Here is a 25,864-nt window from a genome sequence, read left to right on the forward strand (position 1 = left end):
GGCTATTACAAGAAGCGGGGAGGAAAATTGGATTCATGAGGGATTCGGACTTTATTTTTCATGCTTTTGTTGCTAATATTCAGATTGGAAGCTGCACATCCCTTTCTATGGTGAGATGAATGTGCGGTTCATGTGGATATAGTTTCTAATAATGTTCAAGTACTGATATGGACATTATTAAGAAAAGAACAGTAAGTAGAAGTCACAGCTCCATACATGTAGCAATATGGCTGTGAACATCTTTTCAGCATATTGTCTTTATGCTATAAACATACAAAAGTAAAAATAAAACAACAGCATGACAACACTCCCCAGTACAATTGCGGGACTAATATAGAACAGCAATAAAATCATATCTCAGCTGCAATTTAAAATATGAGAGAACATGATGAACTTCAGTTGATGCCTACACATTTTAACAAAGATGGTGCCAGCTAAATATGCCTAGGGAGTGAGTTCCAAAGTTTTGATTCACAAAAGGAAAGACTCTGTCTCTCGTAATCACTAGTCTTTCCTTCAAAAGTTGGTGTACCTGGAAAAGGGTCTCATACAGTGACCTTAATCAACAGGCATGTTCATATGGTAGAAGGTGTTCCTCCATCCAGGAGAAACATTTGCTTAAAGTAAGCGATTTTCATTGTATAGTGGGGTTCAAATTCTCACTGCATAATTCTTGAGAGGGTACACATAGGGAAAATGCATGCCAGGTCCTCTGCCAGATGAGGATTCAGGCTTTACTAGTGGACGTTTTCTGCATGTGAGAGGGAAGGATGAGATTAGAAAGATAATCAAGAAGGGAAAAAATGCAGCTGCACACCTGCGAGTTGCTGCCCTGTCCCCTTCCCAGTTGCTTAGCAGTTATAAGGAGAAGTGCATTTGAATCCTGTTATGATCATATGTGTAGTTATGGCAAAACATGTTTTGGAAGAGTAGACAGAAATGATCATGTCAGCAGCAGGTAAAAAAGATATCAAGGAGGAGTTAGAACCATTCCATCACTTCTCTAACTATATGGGAGGCAGGACTTAGACGAGGAACGTATCCTAACATAGATTAGGGAATTAGCCAGGTATACCAGAACTGAAGCTGTAACCTTGTGGAATAAGCACAGGTTTAACTGATGATGATGATATACCCTGCCCTCCCTGGCGAACTGGGCTCAGGGCAGCTGACAACAGGTAAATATTTAATAATATAAATATGTTAAAATAATTCTAAAACGATCTAAAATCACTAATTAATAAAACCTATACTGATGTCACCCAGACTGCCCCACCTTGGGAGGATGTTATAAGGTGGCTGTGGAGTAGTGCCTACAATCAATATTACTCAGTCTGTTGGGGACAAGAAAGGATGAAGACAGACAGACATGGGATAAGGAAAACACAACCAGGAAAAAGGGGGGAAAGAAGAAGGGCTGAAGGGTGGAAGGGAATAAAAAGGAATAAGGGGTAAGAGGGTAAGGATTGAACACACACCTCTGATGTGATACTTCGTAGATTGGGCTGATGGGAGTCCCTGCACAAGGCACCTCTGAGCGAGTGCGGTGGAAGAATGAATCAGAAGGAACGGAACAATGACACTATCTAGAGCAGGGGTGGGGAACCTTTTTTCTGCCAAGGGCCATGTGGATATTTATAACATCATTCGCGGGCCATACAAAATTATCAACTTAAAAATTAGCCTGCTATAGTTGGTCAGTTATTTAGCCAAGAGGCACAACCAGAGATGGCTCTGAGTGTCTGCCATGTAGAGCTACTCACTTTTGAGCAGATCGCCAGTCTTAGATCCTTCTGCGCTAGAGATCTGCCAGGACCCATGAAGGGCCAGACAAAATGATTTTGCGGGCCTTATATGGCCCCCGGGTCTGACGTTCCCCACCCCTGATCTAGAGTCATAGAGTTGGAAGTGGCCATCTAGTCCAACTCCCTCTCAATGCAGGATCAGCCTAGAGCATCCTTGACAAGTGTTTGTCCAGCTGCTAGTTACTTGACCAGTTTGCTAAGCAGAAGAGTTGGTTTTTATTTTCTCTACCTTTAAGGAGACTCAAACCAGCTTACCCTTCCTCTCCCCACAACAGACACCTTGTGAGGTAGGTGGGGCTGAGAGAGTTCGGAGAGAGCTGTGACTATGCCAAGGTCACCCAGCGGGCTTCATGTGTAGGAGTGGGGAAACCAACCCAGTTCACCAGATTAGAGTCCACCGCTCTTAACCAGTACATCACACTTAGCCCTCTCCCATGCAGCTATTCCTCCCTGATGCACATTTGCTTGATGATGGCCTGTAACCAGCTTGCTTATGATCCCAGCAGACTTTGTTATTCATTCCTCCTGAACCTCCCATGTCATGCAGCATAATAATGTGGTTTATCACACCCGCAGTGATGGGTGGATTGCGAACCCTTAGGAGGTTGCTTTTTCCACTTGGAAGAACAAAAATAGCCAGTATTGAAGACACCCCCCTCCAGCTTCCCCTTCCAGAGCAAGTCCTATCCTGAAGACGGCCAAATTCCATTAATGCAGAAAGAGGCAGCTGTGAAACAGTTCAGATTTTCATTATATGGCATGTGTGATGACGTAAGTTCTGAAAGCAGCTGCAAATGAACAGGGCTACCAGCCTTCTTGTCCTAGGAGGGCTCCTGTGGCTTTGAAAGGTGCATGACAGACAGCAGGGTAGCAGGTGGAACTGCATTCCCAAGTTAGGTATGGTTTCACCTGTCATGTAACTGTCTCAGTCTATAAGCAGCTTGCAAAGGTGCAGGAATTCTGCTTGCACAAGACAGGTGGCAACCCCAGTGAGGGATGCATACTGGCGATGCCTTTGTTGGTATTGCTATAGGCCTTGTTTATGGCCCATGTTCAGATGAGAGTAGGGAACATCCTCACCTCTGTACCGAGGGAGGGCTGTTTGGTAAGAGCTGAGATGGAATGCCATAAGTCATGATCAGCCGTATCAAAAGAGGATGTAAGCTGAGGGCTACAAGTTAGCAAGTGAAATGGAAGCACCTAGGGCAGTGGTTCCCAAAGTGGGCAGTACCTCCCCCGGGGGGGATTACCTAGGGGGGGGCACTAAGAGGCAAGGGGGCAGCAGGGGGGAGCTAGAGGTGGGCCCCTTCAACTGTGTTGTTCACTAACTTACAATAGATCAAGCTATGGCACCATGCTGGCAAATTTGCTGGAAGCTATTAGAATTTTTTTCTAGACTTTGATGAGCTGGTACCACTGGATCAAGTTAATCAGTTTTGTTGAATAAATTTCAACTAAAAGGTTTTAATTTGATTTTAAAATTTTGATTTTATTGTTATTATCTTCTTTAGTGAGTCATGCAAACCCCTATTTTGAATAATATTTTTTATAGAATAGGGTAGGGGGCGCTGGAGTTGAGTTTGTGGGACCAAGGGGGCGGTAGCCCAAAAGGTTTGGGAACCACTGACCCAGGGGATCTGATGCCCATGCTCCCTGCTGTTGCCCACACTTCAGTTGCTTGCTGGAGGAGATAGGATGATCACTTACCCAATCCCGATAGCGAGTTGTAGTACAATTCATACTGTCTCTATTGTTTTCAGTGCTCCTTGAGGCCATGCTGGGATCGTATGGGGCAAAATGATGTGAATAAGTGATATAAATAAAGGCTAATGCAGTCTTGAAGTGTATCAACAGCGGCATAACATCCGAATCACAAGATGTCATACTCCCACTGTATACCCCATTGGTCAGGCTGTGCCTGGAGTACCTTGGCAGTTCGAGGAGGTCTCACTTCAGAGAGGATATGGATACAATGGAGTGGGTGCAGAGGAGAGAGAGAGGAGGCCTGGAGGCTGAGGGACATGGGAATGTTTAGTCTGGAAAGGAGGAGGTTGAGGGGGGGCGGGACATGGTTTGAAAGGCTGTCACTTAGAGGAGGGCAGGGACCTGTTCTTGTTGGCGGCAGTCACAAAAGGGCAGGCACTACTTGTTGCCTTTACCAATGTCCGGTGGCATTTTCTTACATGTGGGGTTTCATGTGCCTTTTTGATGTGACTCTTTCGCCTTTCTGCATAGTGCACATTCTCCCTATGGGACAGGCTGCTAGCAACTATTGAGTGAGAAAGGGTTAAGGCAATACACATTAACCACGTATTGCAAGAAAGGAGGGAGAGTTATTGAATGTTAAACAGTGCCTATCAAACTTTCAAGCATGCAGTCCACCCCCCTGACTTTTGGAATAAAAGTCCCTATGGGTGTTTGTGTCCTAAAATGGAGTGTGTAAAGGTTCTGAGACTCTTCCCTTATTTTATCAGCCTTGACTTAATCAGAAAGGACTCTTTCTCATGTTAAGTGTTCTTTTTCCAGAATCCCCATCTCCAAGGTTCATACTTAAATGTTCAAAATTTGCATGACATGAAGCCAGAGTCATGCAACCCTATGCTACATTTACTTGGGGTGTATACTGTGCTTCTGGTGAGCTGTGATTGGCTGAAGTCAGACAAGTGGAGGGGTACCTTCAGTCTCTCCTTTCAATGGGAGAATTTAAACTTGCATTACCTTTTTGGCAGTCTAACCATTTTTGCCAAAGTCAGGGTTAGAATCTTAGTCTGATATAGTTTAGGATTCCATTTAAGTTCCATTCTGCTCCTGCCATACTCCTAAAGCCCCCCCCCCCAGTTCTAGTCACAGGCCAGTATTATGTGCCAGCATTGCTATTGTGCCAGCCTAAAGTTATGCCAGTGTTATGGCAATATCACACCAGTGCTGAGTTTCCAGTGCTCGTTTAGGGAAGATATGTGGAATCCTATAGCTCTTCAGTCAGTGTAACTTTATTGTGTGGTCCGTCCAGCTCTTTTCAGTCATTCCTTTTACTACATGTATGCTACACATAATCCTGCTGATATATACTATCACCTTGAATTCTGGTACATATGTACTGAAAATACATGTTCCCCCTTTTAGATAAAATGGCAGCTACACGTGTCAGGAGGATCGCGATTAGTGTGTTCTTTGTATGTTTGTGGTAAAGCTGAAAAGGGCCTCCCTGTTCTGGTGTGACATATGCCTGTTAATCATTCATATTTCACACTATATTATTCTTTCTGACTCTTGTGTTGAAGGAAGGTCCCTGAAGTACAAAGAGCAGGCATTTATGTAAGAGGCAAAAAGTAGAACCTGAACGAGGGGCGAAAGATTCCGTTGTCCTTGTGTTCATGCTTCATTGACTAGGCAAATTTTGGGAGAGAAAAAAATCGTACCAATTAAATGAGGTATGAAATGCTTCAGGAATTCTCATTCTTGGAAATCTGGTGTATGATTGAGCAAGGTTAATGGGGTCGAAAACTTAATATGTGACTTAATATTGATGCATATAAAACTTGACTTGCTTGGCATGATTTAGAATTTGTGTTCTTTATTCTCCTCTCCCCCCCCCCCCCCCGGGTTCAATGAAAATGTTCCAGACTTGGCCTTGTGATTAATATTATATATTTTGTGGCCTTGAACAATTAATGCACTTTAATTTGATCTGTGCGTATGGCTAACAGACCTTCAATAATAACAATGAGTAAATCGAAACAGGAGAAGGAAATGAGTCGACTGAAGCTAAATCTATTTTTCTCTCATTTGCTTGGATAATTTTAATTCTCTGTTTTGGTTTTCCTTGGCAATTATCATCAATGTTTTTAACGTTCAGTCATATTAATATATGGCTCAAGAGCAGGATCTGTTTAATTGCGCTGAAATTAACTTTAATATGAATTGCTAATATGGACGTCTTTGAGAGTTCTTGGCTCACTGGAACTCTTCCTGCCAGGGCAAACAGTCGTACCAATTATGTTCCTGTACACCTTTAGCTGGTTCTCTTTAAAAACTCAGAAAAGCGAGTACCAGTAGCTCTTACTGCTGCCACTGGATATGTTTTCGGGCCAGACTGAACATTCCAGCTCTTCTCCAACAAGTCCCCTCCCATGGGAACTTGGAAAAAGTGGAACTGGTCAGGTTCAGTTAGCCAAATCCAATCCAAGCTAGTATATGTTACATCTGTACACTCATTTGTACACTGAAGACTTGCTGAGTACCACCATTCAAGGCAGTGAGGCCTTCCAAGTTAAGTGCCATAGCTGTGAATGTTTTAGGCATGTGACTTACTGTCGGCATTCACTGTTTGAAAGGTAGTCAACTAGAGAGCAGAGTTGTGTCCAGAGTATAGCCCACCGCCAGGCATTCTCTCATTCTTGGATCCTAAATTGTTTATTTTCTTCATTTATATTCTACCTTTCGCGCTATGACTTAAGGCAGATTGCAAAATTAGAAAATGATACAATAAAACCAGTATAATGCATACAATAAACCATTCAATAAAACTGCCTCAAATTTTCCCAGACATTAAAAGTATAAGGCGACCTATAGGACAGCAACTACAAGGGCCGTTTTCCTAGTACCAACTCTGTGTACGCTGCTTTATAGAGCAACACAAGCAAAACGTAGGTCCTAACGCTGAGCAGTTCATAATTTAAATTTAGTTGGGGGTAAGGCAGGAACAAAGGGAGAAACGTAGATTGCAAACTGGTAGAGAGGACAGAGGAATGTGATAAGGGAATTTTAGAAGTCGGTGTGGTATAATAGTTAGAATGCCAGACTAGGTTCTAATCTAGGTATCTAAAAAGAAATTGAAAACATATTATTAGAAGTATGGGAGAAATCTCAAGGTTGGTTCGAGAGGAACTGCTTGAGACCACATTTCTGCGGAACTTTTGTTTTGAGAACCTAACAGCCTTTGAGAATTCAGCAACGTGTAAAATATATCATGACATTTACAAACCCTGATGCCTTTAGTGATAGTGGAGGTAGGTCCCCATGAATAAACTTGTAAAACATGTGCCAAAATAGTAATTTGTTATGTGCATGTTTTCTCCGTCTACTGTTGACAGAATCTTTCCTTAAATCATGTGGATTTCCATTCTATTAGCAGCTGAAGCAATTTAGGACACTATCAGTCATTTGGCCTAACAAGGTGTTTACTGACAGTCTATTGAAAAGGGTTTTTTTCCCCACTCCTTTGTAATTGCTTTCTTTGCAGCTTTGGAAGCTGGTTAACTATCTTTGGCATTTAGCGAAAGCTCTTCTTTGACAGTAGGCAGTTGGCTTTCTACTGTTTTTTAATTTTAATTTTTTTTTGAAGCAGCAAGGTCAAGCATTCCTAGTTTGATATTTAGAATATATTTGCGGTCGTGATAATCAGCGGGGTGTCTTTCAACAACAGCAACAAAAAATGGTGACTCATAACAGTTGGTTAGATTTCAATCATGTTTTCATTGGACTTGCATCATCGTTATGCTGTAACTGTAAATTCAATCAGAAGACCACCTCATGCTTTCCTGGTGTCATAGTGAGTGTGAGTAGTCATAAATAAATGGCTTTTTTATGCTACACAGTAAGATGTGGAGCGCTTGGCTCTTTAACAAAAGGAGCCATGAGGATACTTTCCTTGGTATGCAGATTGAACTGGAAAAGGGATGTTTCAGCATTTTGCATGTGTGGCCATTGTCAGATATACATATAAAATAGTATATTTCTATCACATGAGTTCTCCATGGTGTACAAAGCAACACACATTCTGTTCCCCCCCCTCCACCCCAGTTTTATCCTTACAGTAGCCTTGTGAGAGAAGTTGAGGGGTAATGACTGGTCCATGGTTACCCAGTGAGAGTCAGTGTTGTTTAGAGCATCAAATCAGTCTGGGTGGACCTGAGTTCAAATTACCACTCTGCCATTAAATTCATTGGATGACCTTGTACTGGCCATTCTTATTCTAAACCTATCTCATGGTGGTGGTGTGAGGATAAAATGGGGGAGGGGCTAACTATGTACACTGCCTTGAGCAAGGCTGGCCTGGCATTTGAACCCTGATCCCCCAAGTGGTTGTAGGCTGTAATCTGAGGTTAACACCATATCATAGTTGTTATATGTGAGTTTTTCTGTCATTTGGATTTCTGTGTCAGAGGGACCCGAAGGAGCTTTGGCTTCCAAGCTGGAATGGCAAAGTCCTAATACAGTTGAAATATTGTGGCTGAAATAAAATTATTCGGCATAAAATTGTCTAATTTGTTACACATTTACGACTCATATTTGACATTGCACTGAATTTTAGTTAAGTTTTTTGCTGTTATAAAGTATGTTTCATTTTTTTTCACTAACATGTAGCCTTTTACAAATTGTTCAGAACCACATGAGTCACTTTTGTGTCATGAGCGTTAAAGATGAGTGACATTAAATAAGTACTGACACTTTCCCCAATGTTGCAGTTAGAGAATCGTAGGTTTTTTTAAAAGGATTGGCTCTTTAAAATTTAACCTGTGCAGCAAAACTAAATAACACTGGATATAGTGGTGCCTTTTTGTTTCATTGGTGATCATTCTGTCATTCGGTACTGGGTTCTTTCATGCTTAGATAAAAGCACATATTTGTTGTCCACAGCAAAGTGTGAACGTGACTGCTCATTCATATTCAGATACAGCATATCCTTATGTGCAATACACCTGTGTCAGGAAAGTTGGCCATCAGTTGCCATCATCTGGATGGTGATATGCTGTTGTGCCTAAACTGGAATTGTTTATGGCAAGGCTCAATTGGATGCTTTCCCCTAGCTCAAGAAATTTAGGCTAGACAAAATCAACGGGAGAAAACATAACACTTGCAGGTGAGTTCGAACTGGAGTTTCTTGGTCATATGGCTATGCTTGAAGCAGATAAATAAGTACTGGCAATTTATGCTGCCATTTTAAACTACATAGTGTTGGCTCTGATGGTTTGTCATGTCCATTGGTGTATCCTTATTTAGTTAGTTATTTGCAACATTTGTATACTGCCTTTCTTCCCTTACAAGGTCCACCAAGATGGCTAACCATTTAAAATAGACATAGTAAAACCACATTTTAAAACCATTAAAATCAACCCCCCAAACACAAAGCATTAAAACAATTAAAAACATACAAAAAAGAAATTAAAACATCGGTTGCGAGGGAGGAATCATTGAGGGAATGCCAAATGAAACAAAAAAGTCCTCCGCCACTGGTTGAAGATGGCGACAGATGGGGGACAGATGAATCTCCCTGGGGAGAGAGTTCCAGAGCTTTGGTGTCATGACTGAGAAGAGCCTTCTCCAAGGTTGCCACCCATCTAATCTCAGAAGATGGGGGCACCCAAAGCAGGGCCTCCGAAAATGACTGTAGCAGTTGGGTAGGTTCATAAGGGAGTAGGTGGTCCTTAAGGTTTGTTGGTTCCAAACTGTATGGTTTGTTGGTCCCAAACTGTATAGGGTATTGAAGGTCAAGACCAGCACCTTGAATTGTGCCCAGAACAAATTGGGAGCCCATGTAGATGGGCCAAGTCTGGAGTGATATGGTCTCTACGACCCACTCCAGTCAACATTCTGACTGCACCATTCCATACCAATGGAAGTTTTCAAACACTTCTCAATGGCAGCCCCATATAAAGCGCATTGCAGTAAACTAATCTAGATATAACCAGAGCATGCACCACAGTGGCCAGATCTTTTCGGCCCAGGAATGGGCCGTACTTCACTAAGTTTAGCTCTTAACCAGGTTGTTCTGAAACCAGTGTAGGATGTATACGAGAAGTGTGGCAGGTTCTTTTTTTGGTCTTCATCTGTGGGCTTCCTGCTTCATTCATCTTTCATTTCTATTCCCAAGTGAGTGCTCAAGATTATTTATTCGTGAAATTTATATCCCACTGCTCTACAAGCATGCACCCAAGATGGATTGTGTGTTTAAAGTGCCATCAAGTCGCAGCCGACTTATGGCGACCCCTTTTTGGGGTTTTCATGGCAAGAGACTAACAGAGGTGGTTTGCCAGTGCCTTCCTCTGCACAGCAACCCTGATATTCCTTGGTGGTCTCCCATCCAAATACTAACCAGGGCTGACCCTGCTTCTGAGATCTGACGAGATCAGGCTAGCCTGGGCCATCCAGGTCATTAGGGAAGAAAATAATAGATGAAATTATAATGAAATCACCATGATAAAAGCAACCTAAAATTAAAAAGCCAAATTCCTTTTGTTCATATTATTAGCCATATAATGTCAATTTTATTTTGCTAATTGATATCAGTCCATTTAAAGATCTCTAACTTGTTCTTTGCCCAAACCACAATTAAATATCAGCTGTCTTCCTTCTGAAAAATGTATGTGTTAAGGTTTCACTGGAAATCCATCAAAGGAGGAGAAAATTGTATTAGCAGGGAGATACGATTTTGGGTCCACAGCTTTAAAAGCATTGCTACAAGTAGATGATTGCGTCACCTCTGATGGAATAGGTTCCTACAACAGCTGACAATGGGGCAATTTCAATATATAGGCAGGTTCATATAGATAGCCCTCCATCTACTTTGGACCTGATCCATTAAGTTTTTTCAGAGTTAAAAAGGCACCTTGCATTGAGCTGGAAATTCAGTTTGGAATAATACTGGAATAATAGACACTAGGCTTCAGTTAGCAACTGCATTTTTCACCAGTTGAGTTTTAGAACACTATGTAGTGTGTGTTAAGGAATGGGTAGAAGATTTGGGACCTGCCATAACTTTATGGGAAGGGACTGGGGAAGAGAATTTTTCTGGGGAAACCTAAGTGGGATTGGAATGTGTGGGATGGGATGGTGAGAGTAGGAAGACTAACATAGGGCTCATGGATGGTGGTGTCTACATGGGATTGCATGCTTTCAAGATTAAGTGGTCTACAGACTAACTCAAGCCACTGGGATGAGGTAATATGGTATAAGTGCCTTTATTCTTCTCTCGAGAAGTAATGATTTGGTGGCACAGATATTTTACAGATACAAATATTTATTTAACATATTTAGAGTCCTGCATTTCTCCTCAGAAAACCAAGACCCAAGGTGGATAACACGAATAAAAGTGATACATCAAAGAATAGCCACTAAAACAGCCAGTAATGACCAACTTAAAAGTAAGTCTGAGCAGTTGCCCTTCAAAGCTATAGTGTTAAAAATGCTCATCCAGATGAGTCAAAAAGTTCAGTGCTGCATTCCTTCTGAAACAGCCAAAGGGGTGTGGATATTCTACTGACCTCTGGGAGATTATTCCGTAGAGTATTATTTTACCTGAGAGGGATTTTCTAAAGTGGGAGAGCATAATGAAGTAATAATGACAACAAAAATGCTTGTTTTTTTTTGTGGGCTGTATTGAGTGCCTGTTACAATATTTTATTGTGTAGCATTCATAAAATTGATTTATTTTCTTTTATGAATTCTTTGATGTGGGAGGCAGGGAAAAATCTTGGCCAGGATATGAGATTCAGACAGAAGGCATTCTTAAATTTAGTTATCTACTTTTTGGATGCTTTTATTTTCTAGGAAAGGTGGCAACTTCCAATGCATAGCTGTACTTTTTCTCTTTGTTAGATAAGTATCCCACATGGCTGCATCTCGCCCACATGCTCCATTGTTGCCAGTTGGCTCTGCCGCGTAGTGCTTGGGCTCATCGTACTGAATTAGTTTCCAAAAATGAGATGCCATGCTGTTTCTATCCACTAATCTAGTGTGGGTTGGAAGGATTTGGTCTGAAGCCAAATCAAAACCAGATAGGATTGGATTCTATCTGATATTTTTGCCAAAGTATTGTCAAGTTTTACAACTTTGCTTTCTGGGAGAAAAAAGATATCTGAAAGCTGCTTTCAATGTGAACATTTTTTTGTTCACAGGAAATATTCTTGTTAGTCAGTTCTGTGACAAATATAATAGAGTGGGAAGGGTTTATTAACATTATTAAGCTATCAAGGTATCCTGTGTGTATTCATGAGTATGCCAATCTGCTAGTAGGTTTTTAAAAAAACATGCCAGAGACTGCTGTGCAGGAGTAAACTCTTCCCACATGGTAACTTTCTATCATGGCAATGACTAGCATGATCAAAACACATAGTGCATGAAGTTCCAGTAAAAATGGGAAGACCATGTTAAATGTGGAAATTGGCTTTTGCTGCACAAACATGAATAGGTTGGTGGAGGGGGGGGTCTTCTGTTGACTTAGAAAGGTTCAACTCCGCATTGTGAGTTCCTTTAAATGGATGTTGAACACAACACATGAAGCTGCCTTATACTGAATCAGACCCTTGGTCCATCAAAGTCAGTACTGTCTACTCAGACCGACAGGAGCTCTCCAGGGTCTCAGTCAGAGGTCTTTCACATCACCTACTTGCCTAGTCCCTTTAACTGGAAATGCTGGGGATTGAACCTGGGACCTTCTGCATGCCACACAGATGAACTACCACTGAGCCATGGCACCTCCCCCTAACACCACCTTGGACCAGTCACAGTTTTCTCAGAGCTCTCCGCCCATGCGGAAGCAGGCAATGGCAAACCACCTCTGATCATCTCTTGCCTTGAAAACCCTACAGGGTCCCCATAAGTCAGCCTGTGACTTGATGGCACTTTCCTCCACCACCAGATGCTTACAAGGATAGCACAGATGTGCCTTTGCGATGTCCAGTTAGAACTGAGTAGGTTAGACGCCCTTTGACTGAGGTCTTTGATATAAAAGTTCCTACTCTGGGAATGGGATAGAGAATATCAGGCTCTTACAGTTGTAGGGGATTCTATGATTTGACCTTACTGTATACATCTCCCAATTGTGGGACTGCAGATGAAATAATCTGAAGAACAGTAGTTATAAGGAAGCGTAACTCCATTTTCAGTCAGCTTTCTTTACTTTTCTCTGAGAATGTCTATCTACGCATGTGGAAGTCATCCATATTGCATCTCTCTTGATTTGCAGCCCAAGTCGCAATAGAAGAGGACTGAAATAAAAGGATTGTAAGGGTACTAATGATTATTATGTTCTCAGCTTTAAAAACTTCTTTGTAAAAAAGCAACTCCTTGTTTCAGAAACTGTTTTTTTATAGAGTCTTTTAAAAATATTAGCAATTGTTTATCTGCTTTTCAGCTATAACCTTTGTATTAGCTGAAGATGTTGAAGCAAATTATTTTTTTCCTAGAATTAAAAGGCGCACAGTACCAACTGCCCTTCTGGTAGGGCCCGTCATTTCAAAGTGTCTTCCTCAGAACATGTTTGCCTAGTTTAGATCAGGTGAAGAAAATTGCAAAAAACAAAACAAAATCAGGGACGCCTGTCCTTTAAATGTATTTCAGTTTGCATTTTGATAGCAGTTTAGAAATGTTATCACCCACTTTGTCACAGACATAATTCACATCTTTCTTCAGGCACTGTAAACAAGAGAAATGGTTTAATGGCTCCCTAAAAGGCACTCTGTACTGATAGCTGAGATTAGACCCTTTAGTAATGGATTTTTGCGTGCTGGAGAAAGAGAGGGAGGGAGGGGAGGGCTTGGCAGAGGGAAATGTACTGGAAAAGAATCTTTGAGAGGCAGTGGCAATGTATCTGAAGTGCCCACTGCTCTTAAGTATGGGCTGGTAGATAGGTTTAACATGTCCTCCCAGTACTGTGGGGTTTTATCTGAACCCTTTTGCCTCTTGAATTTAACTGCATGTTAATTGAGCCCATCTCAGGCAGTTCATCACCTGGAGACAGAGTAAGATTGGCTGAGATAGGGTTATGTCTGGCCCATCCGTTCTGTTCACATCCCTGAAAAAGCCAACACTCTGCTCACTTTGTGTTGTTGAAGTCTCTTCATTCCAGAACACTAGGAAAATTCCTTGATTGGTATGAAAGTGCGGATAACTTTCTTGAAAACACAATTTAAAAAACGTATTTCATAGAGGGTGCGAGAAGAGCTAACCAAAACAGTCATATCTAGTATATCGGACGTGTATAAACTTTTTCTCTACTGGAACACAAAGCTCTTACATCATTTGGGTGTAATGTTGCAAAATGTCTTTTTGCACACAAGTTTGTCTGCACCACTCTATTACTATTGGCACCAACGTTCCACCTGTCATTGGTTGCATGTTTTTGTGCTTTTGTTGGTTTGGGAAAGCCTCCTGGCCCTGTGGAGTCTGTGTAACCTGAATTTATATGGTTGTGTGGGTATGTGTGTGAGTGTGCCATCAGGTCACAGCTGACTTATGGTGTCTCTATAGGGTTTTCAAGGCAAGAGATGTTCTGAAGTGATTTGCCATTGCCTGCCTGAGCATCATACCCCTGCTAATCCTTCAAGGCAAGAGACATTTAGAAGTGATTTGCCATTGCCTGCCTGCGCATCATGCTCCTGGTAGTTCTTGGAGGTCTCCCATCCAAATTCTAAACAGGCCAATCCTGCTTAACTTCTGAGATCTGACGAGATCAGGCTAGCCTGGGGCTATCCAGGTCAGGGTTATTGTGGTAGCTAGTTGAATATCACTTCCAAATAGCAAATATCTTGTCTCTCTGTGTGTGTGTTTTCCTGGTATCCACACTTAATTTTTTGCTTGTTGTGATTAACTCAGGTATATTTTGTAGCCTATAACAGAAAAGTTAGTTCCATTTTTGATCAAGGCCTGCCCACCATTCCCAAGCTGCAGTTTCTTCACACGGGGTGTGGATTGTGGCTCTGTTCTTATAGACTGATGCTGTCTTGTTCCCATGCTTGAATTGACCTCTTGTAATTGTTTCCAATACAACTAAAAATGGTCTCCTGACACTTTCCTAGGACGAGTTTTTGCCTCTCCACAAATGATGGTACTTTTGCAGCAGCTTCTTAAGCAAGCTTCTTCCATAAACGTCAGTTTCAGTAGAGGAGCATGGAGCCATAATGGGGTGGTGGTGTTTGTTTTGGTGTTTTTTTGAAAGCTACAAGTATTATTAGAGTCCTATATCTAAATAACACGGGGGGGGGGGTGTAGGTGAGAGAGAGAGAAGAGCGTAGGAGGGAGTTAGGAAGATATTGACCACACCCAGTCACATATTCTCAGCCTAACCTACCTCATAGGGTTGTGAGAATGATGTCAATTGCTTTGGGTCCCCATTGGGGAGAGAGTCAGGATATAAATAAACAGCATAAGAAAAAGATGATCCCCAAGTTGTATACCCCATTTGATTGAAAATAAACTTCTTTCCAAAAATGTCAGCACTTTCTCATAACACAGTACACTATATGTGCCCTGGTTTGTTTTAATACTTTATTATGTGGGTGTATCAAGACTCAGTTGTAAAGCTCCATATCATTGATGATTTAGAAAAATAATTTTATAGCTGTTTGTGTACCTTGTACTATTCTAATCTTACCTAGAATATTTGGATATGTATGAAATCTAGAAATGTACTTTATTATGATTTCTTTCTTCTGCAGCCCAACAAGTAGATGACCAGATGACTGGCTGGCCTAGTTATATTTATATTCTTAATGTTAAGAAAATGTAATATTTGCTTATCAAGATAATCAGTAATGCATTTATCCAATATTCTTCCTGGATGGGCCAGGATAGCTCGATCTTGTCAGATCAGGGTTGGCCCTGGTTAGTATTTGGATGGGAGACCAACCAAGGAAGTCCAGGTTCGCGGCGTAGAAGCAGGCAATGGCAAACCGTCTGAACGTCTCTTGGCTTGAAAACCTTATGGGATCTCCATCAGTTTCTACCACCAATGTTCTTCCTTCCTCCCTTTAAAGCAAAATTTCAGAGGTTCTGTATAGCATGCAATCCTAATGTAATGAGAGCAGTGACAGTGATGGAAGATGAGAGACCTGCTTTTTGGCAGGGAAAGGTTTAGCATTCTGGTTAGTGTGCTGTTAGACTTGCAGTCAAGTAGCCATCATTTCATGCAATTTTTCCTCTTTGATTCCCCAATAGGAACATTTTTAAAGAATCATAGAATAGAACCAGAGAGTTGGAAGGAACCACCAGGGCCATCTAGTCCAACCCCCTGCACAATGCAGGAAATTCACAACTACCTCCCCCCCACACCCCCAGTGACCCCCACTACATGCCCAGAAGATGGCCAAGATGTGTTCCCTCTCATCATCTGCTTAAGGTTATAGAATCAGCATTGCTGACAGATGGCCATCTAACTTCTTCTTAAAAACCTCCAGGGAAGGGGAGCTTACCACCTCCCATGGAAGCCTGTTCCACTGAGGATCCACTCTTATTCTTAGAAAGTTCTTCCTAATGTTTAGATGGAAACTCTTTTGATTTAATTTCAACCCGTTGTTTCTGTTCCGACCTTCTGGGGAAACAGAAAACAACTCGGCACCCTCCTCTATGTGACAGAACTGTGAACAAAAGTTTGCATGGTAAACTTATCTGGGGAACACCTGAGGGATTATTCAAATTCGATAACTAGGCAGAAGCAGCGGTTCAGATAAAGATCTCCTGTAAAATCCCTTGGAACAACATCTACCAAGTGCTTCCTCTACACAGGAATAAAACTTCACCAATTGCTGCTGAAATGCAAGCTTTTTCCGAGATGACATGAAAGAGTTAACCCCTCTGAACTGAGACTCTGAATCCTGGAGAACCTGAAGAAGGTGGGATGAACTTTAATTAAAAACTCCAGCATAGCTGCCTTCTAGCTTTGTACTCTGGACCTCGTGAGCACAGCATTGAAAGCAAAATAAAATGTACCTTGCAGCTGAAGGCAGCAGGCAGGAGCCGTGTTCAGTGAAAGTAATTTAATTAGTGTTGATCATGACTCCAGATGATGGTGATTTGATAAGGAATAATTTAGTACTTAACAGCCTTTTACATGCACCAACTCCATGTGGGAAGGTAAAAGCAAATTGCACAAAAATGAATGTGCCGCTTTTGCTTGTGCCTGTGCCAGTGAGCTGGAAAACTGCCTGTTAGCAGCCGCTCGGGCTTTCCACGCTGTGATGAAATACCCCAGCCTTTCTTAGAATACGGCTGCAGTTTGGGCTTCTCTGAGCTCCCCTTATTTAAGTTAAATAAGGGGAAAGTCATTTTTCGTGACGGGTTAACTGCAAGTAAGGAAGCAGCAAATGTAGGGGGGAGGCTTAAAATGGATTGTTGCCAGTTTCTAAAATTGTTTATTTAAACTTCTGATTTAATGTCTCTGGAAATTCTCAGCAGCAGCATGGTAGCGATGTGCAGAATGCAGGTGGAATAAGGTTGAAAGGCTTGAGGAAATTGGCACTGATACCTTGGAAGGGCCAAGATCGGAGCTTGAGGCTTTCTAGAATACAAGAAATAGTCTAAGCTCTCTATCCTGAAACCATAAAGTGGGAGTGTGTGTCTATGAGGTCTCAGATCTGCCTTTGAGCTTCTCTTGTGTTGTATGTGCAACATTCGAATGTTGTTAGTGTGAAACAGAATATGGAAGAGAAGATCATACATGCTGTGGTCAGTTTAGGTTTATCTTCATGTGGCAGGTTGATTCAAGCTACGGCCAATTTAATACATCTGTGGAATCCTAGTTTGCAAGAAAAATTCAAACTATAATTTGGAAGTGGAAATCCTTCACGAAATCCCTAGGAGGAGGGGGAAGGCACATGTGCTCATTCATATAGGGGGGAAAACAAGGTTTTATTGAACTGAGCTACTGCCCATAAGTGCACAGATTGCTTATCTGAACATGTGGCCATGCATTTCTTAAAGAAGAAGAATGTGCCACTGAGTTGCAGCCAACTCATGGCAACCCCTTTCACAGAGCGTTCCAGGCAGGAGAGGAGCAGAGGTGGTTTTGCCATTGCCTTCCTCTGTGTAGCTACCCCAGTCTTCCTTGGCAGTCTCCCATTCATGGACTAACCATGGCCAACCCTGCTTAGCTCCCAATACTTAATAGACATTGATCCCTTGATCAAAATCTCTGGAATTATGGTAGTGTGCTTGCTGGTATTTAGGGTTTGGAAGGAAAAGTTTTGGTGTATGTGTAGGGTTTTTAAGAATTATATATTTGATGATCGTTAAGAAAACTGTATCTGATAAGAAATGGGCCCTCAGTTTTTCCTTGAGGAATAAAATATTGTATAATTAAATTTGAGACTGATCTAAGTGCTATGACCAACGTAAGAAAAGTAAATGGAAACATCCAAAGGCTGTGCTTGGTCTGAGCTGGGCTATTCCTGGGGCTTTTTGTTTTTGAGTTATCTCAAGTAGAGGCCTGTTTTGTTAATAAAATACTCCAACTGTATCCAGGCAATAGGTATTCTGTGGTGTATTTGCCATATGTTCCTCAGCACCTGCTGTAAAATCATGGTGACTTAAAAAAAAAAAATCAAGTTGCTCCAGAACTCTGACAACCAAAATAATAAATGGTGGGGGGGGGGGGGGCAGTGTATGGCAAATCCATTTTTCTATTGAGCAAGGATTTCAAGTGCCTTCACAACTAAAAGTTATTGTCCCTGTAATGATATATGCTCACGTCCTTTCTCCTGGTGAGTATTGTACTTTTGACTCCTGTGGTAATTAGAGAAATGCAAATGAACTGTTGCTTCCTTGCTAATGAGCTGGGATCTTGGCGGTGACTGTCTTCAAACAATAAGCGCACCAACAGTACAAAGGACCTCTGATGTCTCCTATTGCTGCTGATACCCAAAGAGGTTCCTGGTCATTTTCACTTACTTTTTTTTTGGGGGGGGGGTATTGCTTTTACTCCAGTAGTTTTAATTAATCATGCTTTTTCTTGGAAGCAGTGAACCAAAGGAAGGGTTACTTGTCCCGTAACAGGCAAAATGAAAATATTAGCTGCAGCTCATTTGCTTATTTTAGGTGTGCGGAATAAACATAAGCGTTGCATTTGGATATCATTTGCATGAATCTGGAAAGTACAAAACTAGAGTCAGTGGAGATGTGGCTTTGATGCACCTGTCCCTTCTTGTGAATGTTCCACATGTGTAAGAGAGAATCCCTGAGCATGTGGGTAGCTTTTGCCCTTATGGGCAACAACAGGAAGCATTATATGTATGTGTGGACTCCCTAGCCCTTGTTCTCCATTGTGCCCTTGGAGGGGAGAAAAATAGATTTATGAGGACATTGTGAATTGTGGGGCATATGTTAATGGAGAATAAACCTTAACTTGGGTTTCTTCATTCTTGTTTCCACGGCCCTGATCTATAAGCATTTTTATCAGCATATTCTAATGAGAGCCGATAATGAGTTTTTCTAGCCCTAGCCGAAACTCCTTCTGTTCAAACATGTGCCTGCAAACCAGAAGATGCCCTGTTTTTAAGGCCGTTAGTGAGTAAGAGGAAATTGCTGATCAGGGCAGAGTTGCATCCTGCCAGCTTCACATTTAAATCAGGACCTCAGCCGCTGTGCATGTGGTACCTTGGATCCAAACTGATTCAACCCCAGTCATTTAGATCCAACCCCATGTTAGCACATCAGGGGGGCACCCCACGTGGCCATGGATCATTGTCATGCCTATCCTACATGCGCAGCAGCAGCAGGATGGGAATGCCTTTTCGCTTTTCTGGGTTTTGTTTCCGTGCGCCTTTTTGTTTTGCCCATTTACGGAACTATATTTTCTGTTTGCTGATCAAGTCCCTTCCTTCCGTGCAATCTCTGCACATCGGCCATGGCGGACCTACATTTTTGGGGCCCTGAAGCTTGAACTGTTATGGGGGCCCCTTCGCAACCAGCAACAATAGGGCAATGTCCAACAAGGTCCAAAGGATCTTGCTGCCCTTGCAAGGACCTTGAGCCCCAAATGGCGGAGAACAGGGTGGTGGGGTGGAGTCCTTGAAAATGGGCCATACAGTGATGAAATTAAACTATAGAACTATTAAGCCCTGCACCAGCGAAGGATTCGAGGATCCAGCTGCCAAAATGTAGGCTACGAATAGATTCTGGCGAGCTCAGAGAGCCCTTACAGCTGGGGGTTCAGGCTCTGCAAGCCCCCAAGAAAATTTTGAAATTTGACCAATTACAGGGACATTTTGAGGCCATATGAAATGGTCATTAGAGCATATTCTAAAGTCAATATTAAGTACTTCAACCCATTGGCTTATGGTTCTGTCACTAAAAATCTCCATCGATTTTGCTGAGAAATTCACTCATTAAAAAAAAGTTGCTTCAGGGGGCCCCTCCGGGATTAGGGGCCCTGAAGCTTAAGCTTCATTAGTTTCACAGTAGATCCGCCTCTGCACATTGGCTAATAAATAAACAAACATTGTTTACTTTTAAAACAAAAAAAGGCATCAGAAAACAGTGTAAATAAAGACTTGTGAGCTCAGTGCACACAAGGGACAATCAAACTGGGACGTTTGAGTTGAAACAGTGGGGTGGCAAAATTTGGTAACAACCCTGCAACAGAGGTGACCATCTGCACATACAGCTTAGCTGTGGATAGCACCTACACAGTGTCATATATATTTTGTCCCCGAGTCCTAGTTTCTTGATCACATCTGCTTATATTTGCACATGCTTAGTTTCTCTTTCTGGTTTTCTTCCCCCACCTTCTCTTTCCAGTGGCTTTTCATGGTCTCCCAGTGAAAATCAAGAAGGAACCCCACAGTCCATGTTCTGAGCTCGGGTCGGCTTGCAGTCAAGAACAGCCATTCAAGTTCAGTTATGGGGAAAAGTGCCTGTACAATGTCAGGTAAAGAAAGCAGCCTGCATGTTTTGATACAGCTTCAGTGGAAACCGACCAAGGAGTAATAAGACCATGCCTTTCACCACCCGCATCCCACCCTCTGTAGACAGGACTGATAAGAATGTGAGTGCATTTAGCCAAAGACTCTGGGAAGCATTTCCACTCCTGTCTTAAAATCATTTTAAAGTAATTGCTCTGCCTTAAATATCCACAATGTATTCCTTTTCCCTTGGAGACAGCCTGAGTTTCAAAAGGGTGAGTCTTAGTTGCCGTGAGAATGGAGTGTGTGTGTGTGTCTGATATACTTTTATTTTTTTTTACATTCATTAGGTTAAAGGAGGCCTCCTTGTAGAAAGACAAGCCTGAACAACATATTACATATTTTGAGAAGTTTTGCAGATGGGTTGTGTGCGTGCATGCATATTCATGGATGATCATTTTAAAAAATCACATTCTGTGAGGCTTTGTAGATACTATTATCTGTTCAGAAGCAGGTTGCTGGCCTTCGGGAATAAGGGGTGGGAACAAAACTTCTTTTAAAATTGCTTGTAGGATAATTTTTAATGGGTTTGGTAGCATTGTTTTTAATAGCTTTTTCTTCTGGAAGGAAACCAGTCCCAGTATAGGGAGGGGCTCTGGCTCAGTGGTAGCTCACATTCTTGGCCTGTAGAAGGTCCCAGACACAATCCACAGCATCTCCAGTTAGAGAATCTCAGCTTGGAAATGTTGGGGGGGGGGGACGACTTTCTGTGGCGGACACCCTGAAGAGCCGGTGCCAGTCAGAAACAGACAATATGAAGCAAGACAGACACATGATCACATGAAGCTGCCTTATAGTGAATCAGACCCTTGATCCATCAAAGTCAGTATTGTCTACTCAGACTGGCAGCTGCTCTCCAGGGTCTCAGGCAGAGTCTTTCACATCACCTACCCGCCTAGTCCCTTTAACTGGAAATACCAGGGATTGAACTTAGGACCTTCTGCATGCCAAGCAGATGCTCTACCACTGAACCATGGCCCCTCCCCACGCCCCTTCTGAGGTGGTGTAAAGCAGCGCCATGTGTTGACTAGAAAAGGAGCTGCTGCTTTCCCATTGCTTGTGTGCTTTCTGCTCATTGCAATATATATCAGAGCTTAATTGCAAACAAGACAAAGCGGGCTACTGTCTGAAAGGATAAATATCAAGTCCAGTAGCACCTTCAAGACCAACTTTTTTTAAGGTATAAGCTTTTGTGAACTTTGATTGTCAAGAGCTTATTCCCTGGAAAGTTTCCTGGTCTTCTACTTTATAGAAATGTGGTTTCGTTGGGGGGTGTAACAATAAAATACATGTATTTAATCTTTTAAAAAATGATTTTGTGCTTTTTTGTGAAGCACACCTTGGGTGCTTTTAACTAGGCAGAAAGGCAGCAATACAAACAAACTCACTCCTGCAGAGAAGAGTTACATATTGGTAACTTTTAAAACATCAGTTATTTTGCAGTGGTTCCTACTGTTTTGCTCTGCGTACAAAGGAGAAAGCCACATGGTGTGGAAAAAAAAGGAGAATAATGATTTATTTGTGTGTACTGAATCCTCAGACAGTTCAGTCCTTGACTATCACCCTGGGGTGGTAAATAAAGATGTACAGAGAGTGACTGTTAATAGCTCTGCTAGTACTAAATCTGAAGTCTTCACATGTCCAAGACCAGCACTTCACAATGGGCCATTTTGGCTATATGTTTATTGATTCTAATTCCCTGAATAATTTGCTTCTTAATTGGCAGTGCCTATGATCAGAAGCCACAAGTGGGAATGAGGCCCTCCAACCCTCCTACTCCGTCAAGCACTCCAGTTTCACCACTGCATCATGCGTCCCCAAACTCGGCTCAGAATCCTAAACCGGACCGGGTTTTTCCTGCTCATCTGCCTCCAGCCCAGCCCATGCCAGATAACAGCTTCTCTATGGACCACAGGTAGAAGGATAAGTGTTCCTGGGTTTTGTGGTGGGCATTCCACCATTTTTGTATTAATGGCCCTGGATGATAAGGCCACTGTCGTTCACCATAGCTGCAGTGAGTGTACGCAGTGGGGCAGAATGGAGAAGCACAATAGAAACAGCACAGTAGAAAAGTCCTGGTCAGCCAAGAACCTCTTTGTAGCCTTGCTTACTTTCCTTCGTAATTGAGGCTCTTGTCTGCTTGGCTGTAGATGTCATGGGAGTAGTGGTGAGCAGAAGAGTAAGGAAAGACTTGAAAGACTATGGTACATGGGGGTGAGAAGTTCCATTGTAGTGAGCATAGGCATGTGCACCAAGTTTCCATAGGTACTGCACACGATTGTGCATAAGGGAATATGCATAAAGGCATAAGGGAATTGGTTCTTGTAGGTTATCCGGGCTGTGTAACCGTGGTCTTGGTATTTTCTTTCCTGACGTTTCGCCAGCAGCTGTGGCAGGCATCTTCAGAGGAGTAACACTGAAGGACAGTGTCTCTCAGTGTCAAGTGTGTAGGAAGAGTAATATATAGTCAGAAGGGGGTTGGGTTTGAGCTGAGTCATTGTCCTGCAAAGTATTAAAGGTAATGTGCAAATCATTGTCCTGTAAGAATCAAGATAATGTGCTAATGAGGGTGTGGTATGTTAATGTGGAACCATTGTATCCTAAAGTGATCTGTTAACATGTGGAATCCAAGGCTAATCTGCATGGCTATTGTGGACTGTAGTCTTTGTTAGTCTGGAGGTTTTCAGGACAGGAAGCCAAGCGTTATTCTTCGTTTCTGTTAAAGTTGTGCTGATGTTTATGAATTTCAATGGCTTCTCTGTGCAATCTGACAAAATAGTTGGTAGAATTGTCCAGTCTTTCAGTGTCTTGGAATAAGACCCTGTGTCCTGTTTGTGTCAGTCCATGTTCAGCCACTGCTGATTTCTCAGGTTGGCCAAGTCTGCAGTATCTTTCATGTTCTTTTATCCTTGTTTGTATGCTGCGTTGTGTGGTCCCGATGTAAACTTGTCCACAACTGCAAGGTATACGATATACTCCTGCAGAGGTGAGGGGGTCTCTTTTGTCTTTTGCTGATCGTAGCATCTGTTGTATTTTCTTGGTGGGTTTAAACACTGTTTGTAGGTTATGTTTTTTCAAAAGTTTTTCCATCCTATCAGTGACTCCTTTAATAAATGGCAAGAATACCTTTCCTATGGGAGACTGTTTTTCCTGAGTTTTCTGATTTTTGTTTGGTTTAATGGTCCTTCTGATTTCATTGCTGGAATAGCTGTTTGCTAGCAGTGCGTGATTTAGATGATTAATTTCTTCCTTGAGAAACTGTGGTTCACAGATCCGTCTTGCACGGTCCATTAATGTTTTGATTATTCCTCTTTTCTGTTGGGGTGGTGGTTGGAGTTTTTGTGTAAGTAGCGATCTGTGTGAGTTGGTTTCCGGTAGAACTTGTGACCTATCTGAAAGTTTGTTTTACAGATGACAAGGGTATCAAGAAAAGGGAGTTTACCCTCAGTTTCTTTTTCCATGGTAAACTGAGAAATCAGCAGTGGCTTAACATGGACTGACACAAACGGGGTCTTATTCCAAGTCACTGAAATACTGGACAATTCTACCAACTATTTTGTCAGATTGCACAGAGAAGCCATTGAAATTCATAAACATCAGCACAACTTTAACAGAAACGAGGAGAGTTTACGAATGAATAAGGCTTGGCTTCCTGTCCTGAAAACCTCCAGACTAACAAAGACTACAGTCCACAATAGCCATGTGGATTAGCCTTGGATTCCACATGTTAACAGATCACTTTAGGATACAATGATTCCACATTAACATACCACACCCTCATTAGCACATTATCTTGATTCTTACAGGACAATGATTTGCACATTACCTTTAATACTTTGCAGGACAATGACTCAGCTCAAACTCAACCCCCTTCTGACTATATATTATTCTTCCTACACACTTGACACTGAGAGACACTGTCCTTCAGTGTTACTCCTCTGAAGATGCCTGCCACAGCTGCTGGCGAAACGTCAGGAAAGAAAATACCAAGACCACGGTTACACAGCCCGGATAACCTACAAAAACCAATGAACTCTGACCGTGAAAGCCTTCGACAGCATAAGGGAATGTTTGCCAGCATGAGAGCCAGCGTGGTGTAGTGGTTAAGAGCAGGGGTTTGGAGCGGTGGACTCTGATCTGGAGAACCGGGTTTGATCCCCCACTCCTCCACCTGAGCGGCAGATGCTAATCTGGTGAACTGGATTTGTTTCCCCACTCCCACACATGAAGCCAGCTGGGTGACCTTGGGCTAGTCACTCTCTCTCAGCCCCACCTACCTCACAGGGTGTCTGTTGTGAGAAGGGGAAGGGAAGGCGATTTTAAGCCGGTTTGATTATTCCTTAAGAGGTAGAGGAAGTCTGAATATAAAAACCAACTCTTCTATGTACATATAATTCACTTGCTTGCAAGTAGTATTCACTTTAAGAGATACTCCCGGCCTATTAAATTAAATTACTAGATGATGATTTCTCCCTTCCTATTTAAATTTCGTTTAATAGCCAGGCATCTACAGGCATCACTTGTTGTTTTAAAAATTTGCATGGTATCAATTGAAAGGGTGGGGATTTCCCCCCCCCTTCTGAGCTTTTTGAAATGCAACAGCTTAGGGAAAGGAAGTTAAGCTGCCAAAACAAACTACTGCTCTAATGCCTTTAGGCTGAGCAAAACCACAAAAGCTAAAAAAAAAACTGAACTGAAGCTCCAGCTACATCCCTCAATCAATCTGTTTAGCTTTTGTATTTGAGGTCCTAAGGTAAAGCCCTCATTGTCTGAACAAAATCTGTCGCTTAAAGTTTGCTGTGGCTGTGTTGGAACTGTTTATAATGGTTTACACAAGTCTGATCAAACGTTTCCTTGTTCTGTCATTCCCACTGCTAAAATATGCAGTTAACAGGCATGCCACTTAATCCTATATATGTTTCCTAGTAAGTAAACCTCACTAAGATCAGTGGGCCTACACTCAAGTGTGTTTGTAAAATCATAGGGACTTTGGCTGGCTTTGCAAAGCCAGCCTGTCTTCGTCCAATGGAATGCCTTCACTGTAGTAAACTCAGTGACAAGCTCCTGTTACAGGTAGCATTATCTATGGTCTCTTTTTTTGTGAACTTTTTTTTCTAACTTTTCATGTGAAGCTGCCTTATGCTGAGTCAGGCCATTGGTCTGTCTGGGTCAGTACTACCTACTGTGGATGGCAGAAGCTGTCTGGGGTCTCAGGCAGAGTTCTTTCACGTCACCCCTGACCTGACTCTTTTAACTGGGGTCTGTGGCGGACTTACGTTTTTGGGACACTAAAGCTTGAACTGGTTTGGGGGTCCCTTTGCAACCAGCAACGAGGTCTGGGTAACCGCTGTTATCTTCTTCGATGGGGTTGTTCTATGGCAGATG

At 42.2% G+C, this 25,864-nt stretch overlaps 1 protein-coding gene across 4 annotated transcripts in view; it reads left to right on the forward strand.

The window, feature by feature from the left end:
* Positions 1 to 25,864, forward strand: part of ETV1 (ETS variant transcription factor 1) — an 87,439-nt gene that overhangs the window by 24,688 nt on the left and 36,887 nt on the right. For all 4 annotated transcript variants that reach the window (XM_056857691.1, XM_056857689.1, XM_056857688.1 and 1 more), the window contains 2 exons: positions 20,316 to 20,445; positions 22,206 to 22,394. In XM_056857691.1, coding sequence (XP_056713669.1) covers positions 20,316 to 20,445; positions 22,206 to 22,394 — 319 coding nt within the window. The remainder of the gene's footprint in view (positions 1 to 20,315; positions 20,446 to 22,205; positions 22,395 to 25,864) is intronic.

The sequence above is a fragment of the Euleptes europaea genome, chromosome 11, assembly GCF_029931775.1.
Source record: "Euleptes europaea isolate rEulEur1 chromosome 11, rEulEur1.hap1, whole genome shotgun sequence".
Lineage (NCBI taxonomy): Eukaryota > Metazoa > Chordata > Lepidosauria > Squamata > Sphaerodactylidae > Euleptes > Euleptes europaea.